This window comes from Octopus sinensis, unplaced genomic scaffold (assembly GCF_006345805.1).
Source record: "Octopus sinensis unplaced genomic scaffold, ASM634580v1 Contig00081, whole genome shotgun sequence".
In the NCBI taxonomy this organism is placed as follows: Eukaryota; Metazoa; Mollusca; class Cephalopoda; order Octopoda; family Octopodidae; genus Octopus; species Octopus sinensis.
The window spans coordinates 3,424-21,808 of NW_021823632.1; the positions used below are offsets into that span (position 1 = coordinate 3,424).

The 18,385-nt window shown below is 41.3% G+C and overlaps 1 protein-coding gene across 1 annotated transcript; it reads left to right on the plus strand.

Moving 5' to 3' along the window:
* The first annotated feature begins 489 nt into the window (after positions 1-489).
* Positions 490-18,385, plus strand: LOC115226842 (serine/threonine-protein phosphatase 6 regulatory ankyrin repeat subunit B-like). The gene is made up of 5 exons (XM_036515490.1): positions 490-581; positions 4,403-4,554; positions 10,857-11,013; positions 14,954-15,617; positions 18,358-18,385. Exons 1-4 carry the CDS (start codon positions 498-500, stop codon positions 15,464-15,466), a joined length of 906 nt encoding a protein of 301 aa, XP_036371383.1. The 5' UTR covers positions 490-497; the 3' UTR covers positions 15,467-15,617; positions 18,358-18,385.

Below are 18,385 nucleotides of genomic sequence, written 5' to 3' on the forward strand. Positions count from 1 at the left end.
ATGGTTAAGAGAGGGGAGATAGGCGGGTAAGTAGATAACATATCAGGTGACCAGTAAGAGATTCTGGGTGCAATAATCAAGCACCACTGGGGTTTGTGGTAGCACCATTGATAGATGCGTCCAACTACTTACAAACCTGCGGATACGCATTAACACATTAATATGCTTGCTTCCCAGCCACTCATGCGCAGAGAGTTGGTGGGTTGGTGGGGGCGGGGAATGAGTAGGAGGATTCCTTGAGCAAGACCTTTATTTCACGTTGGTCCAGTTTACTCAGCGAAAATGAGTTGTGCCTGTATTTCAAAGGGTCAACCTTGTCACACTCTGTGTCATGCTGAATCTCCCTGAGAACTACATTAGGGGTACACGCGTCTGTGGTGTACTCAGCCATTTGCATGTTAATTTCACAAATTAGCTGTTCCGTCTTCTTTAAATTGCTCTTACTTCATTTTATAAGTTTTTAAAAACCATCTTACTTTCCTTTTCATTCAAAAGACATGGATGTAAATAAGATTATAAGCAAGATTCTGACTGGGAACTTTGAAGATGTGAAACGATTTATCAAAGAAAATCCTGAAACGGTAAGTTTACTTTATATTGCTTCTTCAATGTTGAATGTTTGTTTATTATTTTATACACAATATTAAATGTTCCTAAATAACCAGATATATTTGTCCATAATATTTCATATCTTTCTTTACCTCTTTCCTCTAATCCTCATCATTGTCACTTTTTATAAATATTCAACCAGACAATGAGGTATGCCAGAATTGATGGAATGTCAGTGAGAGAGAAACCCATCCTCACACACTGCAATGGAATATTCTGGCAGGAAATTCAGTCCAAGAGATGGGGGACAGATGGATCCTATAGATAAATGGTGACTTTGTCAAGAAATTCTCTTGCCATACACAGTTGAAGGTTTTACCGATGTCAAGGGCTACACTATTTCTTTTGCAGAAGTTGTCAACATAACCAAAACATGGGGAGTCACGTAGGAATCAGACCCCTGCTTGAACTGGCTTTATGGAACTGTACTGGTGCTCTTTGAATAGAAAAAGATACCCAAAGGGACAAAGATAATGGTTGTTTATGACTTTTTACTTCATAATTGAAATATTGGAAGTTAGAATGACTGGCTGGTAGTCAGCAGATAGGACACTATCAGCAAAAATTATAAAACAGGGCTTCTCTAATAGAGTAGTACTACCATTGGGTAGGGATTGTGGAAAATTTTATAAGGACCAGGGAGCCAAGGCGGCTGTGGTGGTACAAATATATGAAACTCAATGTGTAGTTGTGTTTGGATCAGAGAACCATCATGGTTAGGGAGCGGTGGGTGGAATGATTCTGTAAAATCTATAGAGATACTCTTGGTAAGAGACCAGAAAATGAGGCTTTAATTTGGAAGGGAAGATAGCTGACAAATGGTGAAATGCAGTAAAAAACATCCTTTATTTTCTTGATGACCATCATACATGTATTTCAATGGTGGGTGAATGTCTGCCAGTTAGTGAGGGTAGGTGTTTTCCTCAAGGTGGAGTCGATAGTGTTGTTTGTACAGCTGTAATGCAGTTGTGTATGAACCACTCACACCTTTTTAAATATTGTATGGCTACAAACTAATGTAAGCCCTGATACTGCTGCCACATTTAGGCTCAAAATTCTGATCACTACTTTCATAATATTTCTTATTTTCTCCATTGTTTCTTTTCATTTGTGTCTACTTTTCCATAGCTGCTCATATTTAGTTGTGATTGGTGTGTTCCAAAGATGTCACAGATGTCTAATTACAAGTAATTACTTTGTAATAGATTCAGTGACTAACATAAATAGATTATCAATCTTTTCCTTGAGCTTATGCATGAACTAAACAATCTTTATTTACCTGTTTACCTGTTACACCTTGATTTACCTGTGCTCTACACCTTTCTTGTAGATTTGCTTTCATTCTTTTCCAAGTAGATCCCACATTGCTGTTTCACCAGACATATGACATCTGAAGATCCATGCTTCATTTCAAACATCCTGTTCTTCTCTCACCATTTCTTAAACTTCTTTCATCATTATAGCATGAAATGAAAGTGCTACTATGCCAGACATCAGTGATAACAAAGTGTAGAATTTCATGAGCTTTACCAGGGAATACTAAACTAAAATCCAGTCTGATATATTCAGAATCTACACAATTATTTCTGAGGTTTTGACCCTTTATAGCTCTTCCCCTTTTCAGTTACTTTATACACCATCTTATGGCCTAATCCCTACAGTTGTATTGTTTATATGGTTTCTCTTATTTACCTGTGTGTCTCCTATCAGATACCACGTTTGAAATCTTGTCAGTGTTCTCTTCAATTCATAATTGATATCATACATACCAGTAATAAACTGGGATATTTTCTCAACTGATTTTTTCCCCTTCAGTCGGATAAAAGTAAGGTTGTAACTAAGACAGACATCTTATGTTTCATAAGAAAGACTCTTCCATCTACCATGAAACGGTATATTTGTACTGATTTCCCTCGATATTGCTCTGTCCACTTCTATGAAAATACAGAAAGTACAAGTCATGTAAAGAAAGACACCAATGACCATCTAAAGTGCATGCCATCGTACACGGGATAGAACACTAAAAGACAGAAAAGGGAGCAGTAAAAGGACCATAAAAAGGAAAGGGTGCATAGGAACCAGTGTTTCTGAATTACAGAAAGTGTGGTGTTTTTGAAGGTTACAGTGTTCTGACTGCTAACAACCAGTGTAGATAGTTTATTCCGTACCCTGACAATTCTGAGCATAAAATATTTGTTTCCGATACCATGGAAACTGGAATGGTTTTGTTTTTTATTTTATAAGCATGTCTGAGAGTGGTAAAGATATTAAATTCCAGAAGTGGTCAAAGTTGTTGTTGAAAGATGAGGGATAATCTTGTGGGATCAAGTGAGTTGCTAGAAAGGACAAAATTCTGTGTCGATGCATGGAGAAGCAATACATTTAAGAAATGATAAGTGATTGAGTGAGGCTAATTTTATGGTTGTACATCTATGGACAGCTTCCAGTAGATTGGCATTCTGGACAAAATGAGCATACCAGATTGGAGACACAACCTATACATGATGGCTGCCCCCTCGTTATCGAGTATGGCAATTGCACGAAACTTAACTGTTATTGATGCTGTGATCGAATGTGACTTTTTAGCCCAGCTAAAGATCTACAATGTCTTGTACAGAATTGGCAACTAAAACCTTTACTGGTAATAGCCGGCTGTAGTTGTAACTGGGCTTCATGTACCTTTGCATGTCATTTAAGTCCTCCTGCCGAATTACACTCTCTTCCACATGCCCGACAGATATGATTAGTATGGTGTGTTACACCACCACCAGTGGCCAGATTATCACTCATCTGTCTCGCTTTATGATTACAAAGATGACTCGTGAGTCATCCTATACATACATACATGCATACATATCAGTATATATATAACAAAGTATGGATATAGTAATCTAATTAGGTAACAATGTCTAAGTTAAATGTTTGTGAGAATTTGAAGTTGTAGCTTTATTGTACTTAGACCAGTGGTGGGACTTGAATGACTGGAACTATACATACATACATACATACATACATACATACATACATACATACATACATACATACATACATATATATGGTGGCTGCCCCCTCGTTATCGAGTATGGCCATTGTACGAAGCTTAATCAATGTTGTTATCGTGCAATGCCTGTGCAAGAAGATTTTTTTTAAAGTGAGGAAAGGCTGTGCACTGAGTCAATCCCACTTACTAAGCAACAGCCGACATAATCCGAAAAGAAGAACAAGTCAACATCATCGGTAACCACTGAGCTGCAGGTTTTATGCCGGAGTTATCCCAGTTACCTGAGTTACCTTCGCCTAGAAGAATGCCCTAACAAAGGCTAGGAGTTCTTCACTCCCAATGGTTTAACCATGCGATCGGGTATTCGGTCCGATTATTTCTATGTTCCCGTGCATGATACAGCCTTAAGACATTTATTGGATGGCCATTGACTCTCGAGAGTTCCTCCACCCGTACATACATACATACATGTGTGTGTGTATGTATATGTGTATATGTATATGAAGGTGAATGGCTCAATGGTTAGGGCAACAGGTTCACAATCAGGAGATAGTGAGTTTGATTCCCAGTCTGGGCTGTGTGTTGTATTCTTCAGCAAAACATTTTATTTCATGTTGCACACTGGTGTGTGTGTGTGTGTGTGTGTGTGTGTGTGTATCTTTCTTTCTTTGTCTTTCATATCCCTTTCTTTCACTCCAGCATCTTCTTTACTCTCTCTTCTCTTCACTCCTTTCTCTCTCTCTCTCTCTCTCCTTTGATATATTTTATATATCTTCTCTTTCTTCTCTTCAGGTCAACCAAAGAAACTCACACAGTAAAACTTTCTTAATGGCAGCATGTGCACAGGGCAGCACAAGTCTAATGGACTTCTTGATAGAATCTGGAGCCAATATGGACATGAGTGACAAAGCAGGTCTGACAGCTTTACATTATGCTGTGATTAAGTAAGACTTGAATTAACTAAAATCTTCAGATCTGCTTTTGTTTTGAAGTTTTTTGCAATTCCAGACTATTTGAATATCCAAAGATACCATAATAGTGGCAGTGTGACACGATAACAGCATGATAGTAGTAACCAAATAACATCTTTTTCTCATTTTCTCCATGAATCCTCTTCATTGAATCACAAAAATCTTTTTCGTTATTTGTTGTCAAAACAGATTTTTTTGTTTTGGAGATATTCTTTGAGAGCCAACAGTTCTTAGAGAAATTATTTCTCACCTCCATCTGCAACTCACTCAACACATTTTGAGATCTATTATATTTTGAATTGTGCTTCATAAGGTCATCTCTGGACAATGAAACATGTTTTGAAGTTCTTGTTAGTTTCTATAGCTTCTGCAGTCACAAATTGTTCCAGAATTTTGCACAAACACACAAACACACACACACCATCATCGTCATCGAATGTTCCTTTTCCATGCTGGCATGCGTAGGAGGGTTTGATAGGAACAGACAAGTCAGAAGACCACACCAAACACTACTGTCTGCTTAGGTTTGGTTTCTATGGCTGGACGACCTTCCTAACACCAACCACTTTGCAGAGTGTACTGGATGCCTTTTACATGCCATCAGAACCAGTGAGGTCACCAATTAATTGCGAGACAAAGACCTCTCGACTGGTTGAGGTGGTGGTGGGGGGGAGCTAATATTGCTGGAGAGAAAGGTGTCTTGCATTAGAAGAGGGACATGGCTCCTTCAGATGGAGAAGACAGAGGAGGGAAACACTAGTTAAAATCTTGTGTTTGGCCCAAGCAAAGAAAAAAGGAAAAAATAGTGCAATAGGTGTGAAACAACATGTAGTAAACGAATACTCTTACTCTTTTACTTGTTTCAGTCATTTGACTGCGGCCATGCTGGAGCACAGCCTTTAATCGAGCAACTCGACCCCGGGACTTATTCTTTGTAAACCCAGTACTTATTCTATCAGTCTCTTTTTCCGAACTGCAAAGTGACGGGGACATAAACACACCAGCATCGGTTGTCAAGCAATGCTAGGGGGACAAAAACAGACACACACGCACACATATATATATATACGACGAGCTTCTTTCAGTTTCCGTCTACCAAATGGAAAGCGTGTGTATAAAATTATAGAATTATTTTGTTTGTTAATGGTTTAAATTATTTTCCATTACTTTCGTTTTAGCCTTCCGTTTTTTACACGCGTAACAATTAATTAATTTAACAATTAAGAAAAAAAAACTTAGGGTGAGGTTTAGTGACAGGATGTTGTCTCAGTTTTAGACGCAGCAAATGATTTTAGCTCAATTAGAGGCGATTCATTGGTTAAAATTCGAAAAATTAAACTACGTTAAACAAACGAATTACAATTTTATCAAGAAAGCCAAAAGAAAAAAATGTTTTATTTTGACACATTCTACCAGTATACGAAGTTTTAAAATGTTTAGTTAACTAGACATTGTGTTGACATTTGCCGTTCAAAAATAAAAGATCCATATATATATATATGGTATATATATATATATATATATATATATATATAGGCATACTTACACAACTGGGACCCCCGACGAATTTGTTTCCATATTTATAACTTTTAGATAGATGGATATCTTTTAATGAAATTTCTATGACAAAAATGCTTCAGATGATGAAGATTCCAATTATATTGGAATTTGTTGTGAAAACAAATTTTCAAACGTTGAGAAGTTGACTTAAATCCTTATAGAAACTTTCAGAAAAATGGATATTTTGTTTGTGTGAAAATTTCTACAAATCCCTTTCAAATGGATTAGATTAGGATTATATCGGAATTTAACATGAAAAAACATTAAATATTTGGTGGATACACACACATATATACAGACACACATCACGGTTATTTTTCCAAAGTTCATCTTTTCATTTTCTGATGTGTATTAGTGTATATCTCTGCAAATCCCAAGTTTTAAAATTTCTTCATATTAAATTCCGATATAAGTGAATCTTCACCATCTGAAACGGTTTTATTGAAAATTTCATTAGAAAATATATATTTGGGGGGGGGGGGATAAAGCAGAACTCGGGCGAACTTTCCCAAATTTCTCTCTGCACCCACTAAAAATTTTTTTCTCACAATAAATTCCAATATAATTGGAATCTTCGCCTTCTGAAGCATATTTTTGAAAGAAATTTCATTAAAAAATATCCATTTTTCTAGAAGTTGCAGGGAAACAAATTCGTTGGGGGAGCACACTTGTGTTGTTATGTCTATACAGGCATGCACGCACACAGACATATCTATATATATAAAACTCTAGTTGTGTGATTGTCTGTCCCCTTCGATTTAGATTCCTAACTACTCCCACATTTTGCGGTGCAGTTTAACCAAATTCGGGTATCTTATAGTCGTGATTCATATCGAGCCCGTCTGACTATTAACGCGCGTCAACGATGAGTCTATGATTTTAAAAATAATTTAACATAATTTTTTATTCCATTTTAATGCATAAAATGCATCGTATGTCGATGGCGGCGGAGTTGGCGTCCACGCTCACAGCTGCACCTGTTTGCTTCTCCCCCTTCCCTCCCTCGTGAAGCTGTGGGGAAGGAGTGTAAAGAAATCAACGTCGTAATGCGTTGTGAAGGAAACCAGCGTTCTTTTAGAACAACGACTTCATGGCTTGAAGACACCAAAACGAAAATGGCTAAGAAAGCCCGAATTTATAAGGGAAGTAACTCTCTAAAAATGCTTATATAGTAGTTATTCCCTTACAAACCCGAGCAAAGCCGGGCGATACTGCTAGTAATATATATATATATATATATATATATATATAATATATATTCACAGGCAAGGAATACAGGTACAAGATTTTCTGGGCAGGGAACACTGACGGGGTAGGGTGCGTGGGTATACTTCTTGCAGAGAAATGGGTTGATAAGGTAGTCGAGGTAGTCAGAGTATGTGACAGAATCCTTAAGATTAGACTAGTGCTTTATCATAGGTCAGCAACCATTATCTCGGCGTATGCCCCTCGGCCGGGGCTACCAGAAGGACAGAAAGACCGATTCTATGACACCCTATTACTGACTACCTCGTTGACAAATGACAGTGACCTTCTCTTTGTGGCAGGTGATTTCAATGGACATGTTGGACGGCATGTCGGGGGCTTCCACGGCATACACGGGGCCATGGTTTTGACTCTCGCAACGAGGAGGGAACCAGGCTGCTGGAGTTCTGCGATGCAAATGACCTTATGATTTGCAATACCAACTTCAGGAAACCCACCTCTCACCTAGTCACCTACCGTTCTGGCAGACACACTAGCCGGATCGACTACATCCTCGCCAGAAAGAGGGAAAAAGGGCTGCTTATTAATGCCAAAACCTTCCCAGGTGAGGAATGTACCCCTCAACATAGATTAGTAGTTAGCGACTTCAGAATCAGGGCCAAATGGATGCCCAGAATAAGACCAGTTCGGAGGAGAAGAGTCTGGAAACTTAAAGATCCTGTAAATGGTCGGAGATTTAGAGAAGTTCTACTCGAAGCTTTCGACGAAATAGAAGGGGATATAGCATCACAAAATGTGGAAGCCAACTGGAGGTTTCTACGGGACAATCTGCTGAAAGCCACTGACCAGATCTGTGGATGGAGCAAAGTCCCATCTCGTCCCAGGGTAACGTGGTGGTGGAACAGTGTTGTAGACAGGGCTATTAGAGACAAGAGACAGGCTTGGAAGGACTGGAAGAAAGGCGGTAGTAGGGAATTGTATCAGACTGCGAAAAGAGAAGCTAGGAGACAGGTATATTTAGCTAGAGGGGAAGCAGATAAGAAAAAGGACCAAAGACTTGAGGTGTTTCGTGTTGCAAGACAGTGTGTGAAGAGAATCGTGATGTGGTAGGAGAGAAATGTGTTCGCATGGATGATGGTTCACTTGCGCTGAATGAGGATGCAAAGAGAGAGGTTTGGAGATGCCACTATGAAAGGTTGCTCAACAAAGAGAATGAATGGGATAAAGAGAGTCTGCCGAATGTCGACCCAAAAGAGGGACCAGCTATCCGAGTTGACAGTTCCATGGTAGTTAAGGTAATTAGTAGCATGAAGAATGGGAAAGCCCCAGGCCCATCAGGAATTACTGCTGAGATGCTCAAAATATCTGGCAGTGTCGGCTATAGCCTAGTCACCCATATAGTTAACCAGGTGATACACGAAGGAGTCATACCCAATGACTGGTGTAGTAGCATAATAGTCAACTGCTACAAAGGTAAGGGTGACGCTCTAGATACAAGTAATTACAGAGGTATCAAGCTGTTGGATCAGGTAATGAAGGTTACGGAAAGCATCATAGCCCAACTGATTAGAGAGAGAGTCAACCTAGACGAGATGCAGTTTGGTTTCGTGCCAGGGAAAAGCACCACTGATGCCATATTTCTGGTGAGACAGCTGCAGGAGAAATACCTAGCGAAAGATAAAACTCTGTACCTGGCTTTCGTTGACTTGGAGAAAGCCTTTGACAGGGTCCCCCGTTCCCTTATCTGGTGGTCAATGAGGAAACTAGGTATAGATGAATGGTTAGTGAGAGCTGTGCGTGCCATGTACAGGGACGCTGTTAGTAAGGTGAGGGTTGGCAACGAGTACAGCAAAGAATTCCAGGTGGAGGTTGGGGTCCACCAAGGCTCAGTCCTCAGCCCCCTCCTATTTATCATAGTCCTCCAGGCAATAACGGAGGAATTCAAGACAGGATGCCCCTGGGAGCTCCTCTATGCTGATGACCTTGCTCTAATTGCTGAATCACTATCGGAACTCGAGGAGAAGTTTCAGGTGTGGAAGCAAGGATTAGAATCGAAGGGCCTTAGAGTCAATCTAGCTAAAACCAAAGTCCTAATAAGTAGGAAGGTAGACAAATTTCAAACGCCATCAGGTAGATGGCCCTGCTCGATCTGTAGAAAAGGCGTAGGTAGGAACTCTATAAGATGCACCAAGTGTAAGCTATGGACACATAAGAGGTGCAGCAATGTCAAAGGAAGGCTAACTAGGAAAATAGTTTTGTATGTGGCAGATGCTCTGGTGCAATAAACACTGAAAATGCGCAGAGACCGTCTTCCGCCACATTCCAGGGAGAAAAACTAGAAATAGTTGATAGTTTCCGTTACCTAGGTGATCAAGTCAGTAGTGGGGGTGGGTGTGCCGAAAGTGTAACTGCTAGAGTAAGAATAGCCTGGACAAAGTTCAGAGAGCTCTTACCTCTGCTGGTGACAAAAGGCCTTTCGCTCAGAGTAAAAGGCAGACTGTATGACGCATGTGTGCGAACAGCCATGCTACATGGCAGTGAAACATGGGCTGTGACTGCTGAGGATATGCGTAAGCTTGCAAGAAATGAAGCCAGTATGCCCCGTTGGATGTGTAATGTCAGTGTTCATACCAGACAGAGTGTAAGTGCCTTGAGAGAAAAGTTGGACCTAAGAGGTATCAGATGTGGTGTGCAAGAGAGGCGTCTACGCTGGTATGGACACGTAGTAAGAATGGATGAAGATAGTTGTGTGAAAAAGTGCCACACCCTGGCAGTTGAGGGAACCTGTGGAAGAGGCAGACCCAGGAAAACCTGGGACGAGGTGGTGAAGAACGACCTTCGCTCTTTAGGTCTCACCAGAGATCAAGACCTTTGGAAGTATGCTGTGCGTGAGAAGACCCGGATGGACAAGTGAGGCCATACCCCATGGCCCCTATCTGGAACGTAGTCAGTGCACCTATGCATACCTTCCTTCTTGGGGCACATAACTCTACTTGTGAAGACCTGTTGAGGCAAGTGAAAATGGACAAAATCAAAGCAAACTCGATGAACACTAATGGAATTTGTAGTTTTGTGGTACCAGTGCCGGTGGCACATACAAAAACCATCCGAACGTGGCCGTAGCCAGTACCGCATTGACTGGCCTCCATGCCAGTGGCACATAAAAAAACACCATCCAAGTGGCCATTCGCCAGCCTCATCTGGCACCTGTGTCGGTGGCACATAAAATCACCCACTACACTCTCGGAGTGGTTGGCGTTAGGAAGGGCATCCAGCTGTAGAAACACTGCCAGATCTGACTGGCCTGGTGCAGCCTTCGGCTTCCCAGACCCCAGTTGAACCGTCCAACCCATGCTCGCATGGAAAGCGGACGTTAAACGATGATGATGATATACACACGCGGCTGTAATAGATATAGGTTTTTAGGCGTTTAATTGAACACGAGTGTATATTTAATGTAATTGTTAAGTGAATGTCTCTGATGTTTTATGTTTTTTTCTTCCTTTCAGCCGTAAAATTGGTGCTGTGGCCTCCTTAGTCTCCAGGGGAGCAAATGTTAATAAGCAGAACTCATGGGGCAACACACCTCTACATCGGGCTGCGCAGAACAACTATGATGATGTAGTCAAAGTCCTGTTAAGTAGCAAAGGAAATAACATTTTACAGGTTAGCGAATACATTTATATTTGTGTATATAGATATGTATATATATGAATGTGTGTGTGTTATATGTATATGATATATACATACAGTTTAGTGCCCCAAATTTCGTTTCTTCATAACTGATGATTCATGTTTTTTTAAATAAAAGTTGCTGCAAGACTTCCTTTTCTACCCCACAAAAAAACCACCCTTTCTTTAAATTTTTTTCCCCGACACAAATCCCGCTTTTCGGTTAAGGGAAATATGAATCTGCAAAAAAATTGGCAAAAATCGGCATTTTTAAATTACCCCCCATCTCTATTTCCTTCATTCTTTACTTTTTTCACAATTTTTTTTTTCAGAATATGCGGAAAAATACGGAGATGATGATTCGGACAAAAATTTCAAAACATTTCCATAGTTAGGGTTAGGGTTAGTGTTGGGGAAAAAACGTCAGAGTTGAAGAATTTGGGAGGGGGTGGAAATTCCACTGCTGATTTTTGGCAATTTTCCGGCAAAAAATTTTTTTAAATAAACAAATTTAGGAGAAAATGGTGGTGGCGGGGGGACTCTTTTGAAAGTTGCTCATTTCCTTGTGTGTAGATGATGATTATGGTAATAAAATAAATAACTTTGATGAGTTGCAGATCAATACCCCTCCTCCCACAACACTCACTTTTTCACTTTCTTTCTCACAATCCAGACATAATTGTTTGCTACAACATGGAAAAGGGTGGATTTCTGTTAAATTTCATTGAAAAATGGGTGGTCTTTTGGAAATGGTCTCACAAAATGGAAATTATTTGTTCAGCAGTTTCTCTAAACAGTTTATATTTTTTTAATTTTAAATTTTCTTCACACAGACCTATTACTCAAAGCCTTTGACGAAATAGAAGGGGATATAACATCATATGATGTTGAAGACAACTGGAGGTTTCTACGGGACAACCTGCTGGGGGCCACTGACCAGATCTGTGGATGGTGCAAAGTCCCCTCTCGACCTAAGGTAACGGTGGTGGAACAGCATTGTTGACAGGGCTATTAGACAAAAGAAACAGGCTTGGAAGGACTGGAAGAGCGGTGGTAGCAGGGAATTGTATCAGACTGCCAGAAGGGAAGCTAGGAGACAGGTTTATTTAGCCAGAGGGGAAGCAGATAAGAAAAAATTTGCCAATGTTCTGTGCCATGAAGACCAAAGACTTGAGGTATTTTGTGTTGCAAGACAGTGTGTGAGAGAGAATCATGATGTCGTAGGAGAGAAATGTATCCGCATGAATGATGGTTCACTTGCATTAAACGAGACTGCAAAGAGAGAGGTTTGGAAATGCCACTATGAAAGGTTGTTCTTTAAAGAGAATGAATGGGAGAAAGAGAGTCTGCTGAATGTCGACCCAACAGAGGGATCAGCTATCCGAGTTGACATACCTTGGTAGATAAAGCAATTAAGAGTATGAAGACAGGGAAAGCCCCCAGCCCATCAGGAATCACCACAGAGATACTCAAAATATCTGGCAGTGTTGGCTATAGCCTAGTTACCTGTCTAGTTGACCAGGTGATACATGAAGGACTCATACCTATGACTGGTGTAGTAGCACTATAGACAACTGCTACAAAAGTAAAGGTGACGCTTTAGATACAAATAATTATTGAAGTATTAAGTTGTTGGATCAGGTAATAAAGGTCACGGAGAGGGTCATAGCCCAACTAATTAGGGAGAGAGTCAGTTTAGATGAGATGCTGCTTAGGTTCATGCTAGGGAAAAGCACCACTGATGCTATATTTCTGGTAAGACAGCTGCAGGAGAAATACCTAGCCAAAGATAAACCTCTGTACCTGGCTTTCGTTGACATGGAGAAAGCCTTTGACAGGGTCCTCCGATCCCTTATCTGGTGCTCAATGAGGAAACTAGGGATAGGTGAATGGTTAGTGAGAGCTGTGCAAGCCACATACAGGGACGCTGTCAGTAAGGTGAGGGTTGGCAACGAGTATAGAGAAGAATTCCGAGTAGGGGTAGGGGTCCACCAAGTATCTGTCCTTAGCCCCCGCTTATTCATCATAGTCCTCCAAGCAATAACAGAGGAATTCAAGACATGATGCCCCTGGGAGCTCCTCTATGCTGATGACCTTGCTCTAATTACTGAGTCACTATCAGAACTAGAGGAAAAGGTTCAGGTGTCGAAGCAAGGATTAGAATCGAAGGTCCTTAGAGTCAACCTAGCTAAAACCAAAGTCTTAATAAGTAGCAAGGCAGACAAATCACAAACACCTTCAGGTAGATGGCCCTGCTCAATCTGTAGAAAAGGTGTAGGTAGAAACTATAAGATGTATCCAGTGTAAGCTATGGACACATAAGAGGTGCAGTAATATCAAAGGAAGGCTAACTGGGAAGATAGTTTTTGTATGTGGCAGATGCTCAGGTGCTATAAACACGGAAAATGCGCAGAGAACAGCTTCTGTCACATTCCAGGGAAAAAAACTAGAAGTAGTGGATAGCTTCCATTAACTAGGGGACCAAGTCAATAGCAGGGGTGGATGCTCTGATAGTGTAGCTGCTAGAATAAGAATAGCCTGGGCAAAGTTCAAAGAGCTCCTACTCCTGCTGGTGACAAAGGGCCTCTCACTCAGAGTAAAAGGTTGACTGTATGACGCATGTGTACAAACAGCCATGCTACATGGCAGTGAAACATGGGCTGTGACTGCTGAGGACATGGCTAAGCTTGCAAGGAATGAAGCCAGTATGCTCCACAGGATTTGTGATGTCTGTGCATACATGGGAGAAAAGTTGGTGTGCAGGAGAGATGACTGCGCTGCTATGGTCATGTGTTGCGAATGAATGAGGACAGCTGTGTGAAAAAGTGTTACACCCTAGCAGTTGAGAGAACCTGTGGAAGAGGTAGACCCAGGAAAACCTGGGATGAGGTGGTGAAGCATGGCCTTCCAACATTGGATTTTACCGAGGCAATGACTAGTGACCGGGACCTTTACAGATATGCTGTGCTTGAGAAGACTCGACAAGCCAAGGGAAACCATGGCCTATGCCAGTGGATGTAACCAGCCCACTTAGGAATACTCATTCATTGGAAGATAAACCGAAGAACTATTGAGGCAAGTGAAATCAAAATTGCTGATGCGGCCGACGACAGTACCGCCTGATTGGCACTCATGCCAGTGAAACGTTAAAAGCACATCCGAATGTGGGGTGTAACCAGGACACTTATGGGTACCCCTCATTCATTGGACAATGAACTTTGCTTGTGAAGACTTTTTGAGGCCAGTGAAAACAAACCACAATCGCTGACGTGGCCGATGACAGTACCACTGATGCCAGTGGAAAGTTAAAAGCACATCCAAGCGTGATCGTTGCCAGGGCCATGGATTGGCTCCCGTGCCAGTGACACATGAAAAACAACATTCAAGCATCATCATTGCCAGTGCCACCGGACTGGCTCCCATGCCGGTGGCACAAAAGAGGACTCAACTAGACTCTCGGAGTGGTTGGCATTAGGAAGGACATCCAGCTGTAGAAACATTGCCTGACCAGATTGAGCCTGGTGCAGCCTCTGGCTCACCAGTCCTCAGTCAAACCGTCCAACCCATGACAGCATGGAAAGCGGACGTTAAACGATGATGATGATATCTATACATACATATGCAAATATACACACACATAAACACATATATACACAAAAATACATAAACAAGTGATCAGTGAAAATATAAAACATGTATGTATATATATATGGATGTGAGAGTGTATATATATGTGTGTGTGTGTGTGTGTGTGTGTGTGTGTGTGTCTGTGGGTACAGGTATGATATGAACCTCATTTATTTACTCCTCTCCAACTTCATTCCACCTGTTTATTAATCTGATTCTTTCTCTTTTTCTGAAATTTTTCATTTTTGCTCCGCCCCCCCATTCACTTGACGCCATCTTTAATGTCTTTATTGTTTATCTTTTTTAGGTCACTCAGCCAAATAATGATCATTGGACCCCTCTACATGTTGCCTCTTATCAAGGACACACAGACACAGCTAAACTTCTCCTACAACAAAAGGACACTGATGTGAGGGTGAAGGACAAAGATGGTTGGACACCTCTACATCTTGCCTGTCAGAATGGACACACAGACACAGCTAAACTTCTCATACAACAAAAGGGCACTGATGTGAGGGTGGTGGGCAACAATGGTTGTACACCTCTACATCTTGCCTCACTTCAAGGACACACAGACACAGCTAAACTTCTCCTACAACAAAATGGCACTGATGTGAGGGTGGTGGACAAAGATCGTTGGACACCTCTACATCTTGCCTCACTTCATGGACACACAGACACAGCTAAACTTCTCATACAACAAAAGGGCACTGATGTGAGTGTGGTGACCAACGATGGTTGGACACCTCTACATCTTGCCTCACTTCATGGACACACAGACACAGCTAACTTCTCCTACAACAAAATGGCACTGATGTGAGGGTGGTGAGCAACGATGGTTGGACACCTCTACATCATGCCTCTTATAATGGACACACAGACACAGCTGAACTTCTCCTACGACAAAATGGCATCAATGCCAATAAAATGGACAATGATGGTGACACTCCTCTCCATGTGGCAGTTCAAAAGTAAGTCCCCAATGGATTTGGATTATCCAGATCTTTTTCTTTAATGTTTTCAATAACGTTTGTTTTCTTGTTTTGAGTCATTCATGTCATAATCCCACCATGGGACGTCGTGCTTCAACTCTCTCTCTCACACTCTAATGACACTGTAACCTACTTCATTAATTAATCATCATAATTATTATTGTTGCTGTTGTTACCTGACTAGATTCTTACTTCATCTCATCCTTCGTTACCTCAACGTTACAAGTTCAAATCTTTCCTTTTCTTCTTTTCATTCCATATAAAACCCTCACCCCCTCTCTCTTATAATTTTCCTCTTTCCTCTGACCCTGGGCTAAATGCAGAATCATTCCCTTACAGTGTTTAGTTTGATCTGTTTATGTTCCAAGTTCAAATCCTGCCAGAGTATTTATTAACAACCTGGAGTGAAAATCTGTACCAGTAATATCCAGGGGTTCATTTAATAAATTGTCCTCCCTCTTTTCTCCTGTTTTTGTGTCTGATTGCTGTTGGGCAAAATACCTTGTGGTATTTATTTACCACACTTTATGTTCAGAGTTCAAATCCTGCTGAGGTCACCTTGTCCTTCCATCTTTGCTAGGCTAATAAAATACAATACCAGTCATGTACTGGGGTCCTTATAATCCACATTAACGCTTCTCCCCATCCTAAATTTCATGGCTATATAACAGTTGTTCATCATACCATATATAGACTGCCGTGTTTACTCAGGTGTGTATATATATCGTTGGTCTATAATGTAGAGAGTATATCGAATATACGAGGGGGTACCCAAAAGTGGCCGGAAAGGTTTCTGTAGGGCACGGCCATTGAAGTTCAGGCTTCTGCTGCTAGAAGCCACTTGATGCGATACTCAGGCATCAGCTTGCCAAGTGGCATCTTTGAGGATGGTGCTGTTACCATGTGGTGCATCTTTGTTTTGCAGGGCTTCTCCCCTGTTCGAGTTTTGCAATGGCTGAAATGAAGGATCAGCTTGCTTCCATGAAATTCTGTTTTCTGCTGGAGAAAACGGCAGCCGAAACAGTTGTCATGCTTCAAACAGTTTACGAGGACACTGCCATGATGCCACGAGCAAAACACAAAATCACGAGTGGTTTTCATGCTTTCGAATGGTCACTTGTCACTTGAGGTCCAACCTCATTCAGGGCAGTTCCAGCACTGCTACAAATAGTGGGAAACATGTCGGGTCGATGCATTGCTTCAAATGGGGACTACTTTGACGGTGATAATAGTGTTAATACGTAAAACTAAGCAAAGAAAATAATATTGCAAAATTCTGGGCCTTCTAGGTCCCCACCTCATATATATATATATATAATATATATTATACACTAACGTGCTTTGCTTTCCTTTTCTTTCTCCACGAAATTTAATTCTTTAAACCCCTCCGGTATAAAAGTTAATTTCGTTCATTTCTCTATGCTACCCTAAAACATCGCCATTTCCGCCATTCGTTCGTCTTTAAGGTACCTTCAATCCTTTAATTCGATCTTCGCCATTCGCGGTGCGCCGCCTTTTCCCACCCCCACCACCAATACGGTGAACACTGTTCACACCATCTACACCGGATATGCCCTCCCCCACCAACATTACGTGTGTCTCTCCCTCCTACCCCTCCTCCTCACATGCTTTCAATGGTATTACCCCTCCCTCCCCACCAAGACAAGCAGCTAGCGCCGCAGCTCATCAACCGCCCCACTTATCTTACGTTTCCTCCTGTTTTGAATCTGTCACTGCCTCAACCAGCTATCTCCTTCCAGTCCCCTCCCCCACTCGTGATGTCCTACGTTTTATTTCCTACGAACCTGCACCAACCCTGCCTGTCATCGTTCCTCTTACCCCAACCCTCCCCACTGGTGCTTCCCTATATTACCTGCACCCCCAAAAAGCACCATCCGAACGTGGCCGATGCCAGCGCCGCCTTGGCTGGCTTCCGTGCCACTGGTACGTTAAAAGCTCGAACCGATCGTGACCGATGCCGGACCCCCCCCTGGCACCTGTGCAGGTGGCACGTAAAAAGCACCCACAACACTCGCGGAGTGGTTGGCGTTAGGAAGGGCATCCAACCATAGAAACTCTGCCAGATCAGACTGGAGCCTGGAGCAGCCCCTGGCTTCCCAGACCCCGGTCAAACCGTCCAACCCGTGCTAGCGCGGAAAACGGACGTTAAACGATGATGATGATGATGATGATGATAAATATATATATATATATATATATATATATATGTAGGCTCCATGGATTGAGATGTAGGAAGGTGAGCTTCAAACAATCCATAGAAAATGTAAGAAACAACTTTCAGGAACAAAAGGGGTTTATTGGAGTGCAAGGTTGTTGGTTTATCCCTTACCGCATCTTCTGTGTTTGAACATGTGCCTCCTATTGATACTGTAAACTTGATTTAATCTAGACACCCTGGTCTGAAGAGTAGCCTGTGGTATAAACTCGTTTGGATATTTACCAGTTCTGATGTTCCACCTGCTTTGAAACTTATGTAGCCCAGATTTTATCTACTCCATTACTTAACTCATATATATATATATATATATATATATATATATATATATATATATATATATATATATATACACACATATGTATAATGTGTATTGTGTGTATGTAATTATTGATGTAATTAGGTTATAATGACCTAATTACATTTGTTTTCATTGGTTAATCTAATAATAATTTTTTCCTCTCCTCTTTGTATAACTTTCAGGCAACACTATGGTGTGGTATCGTTGATG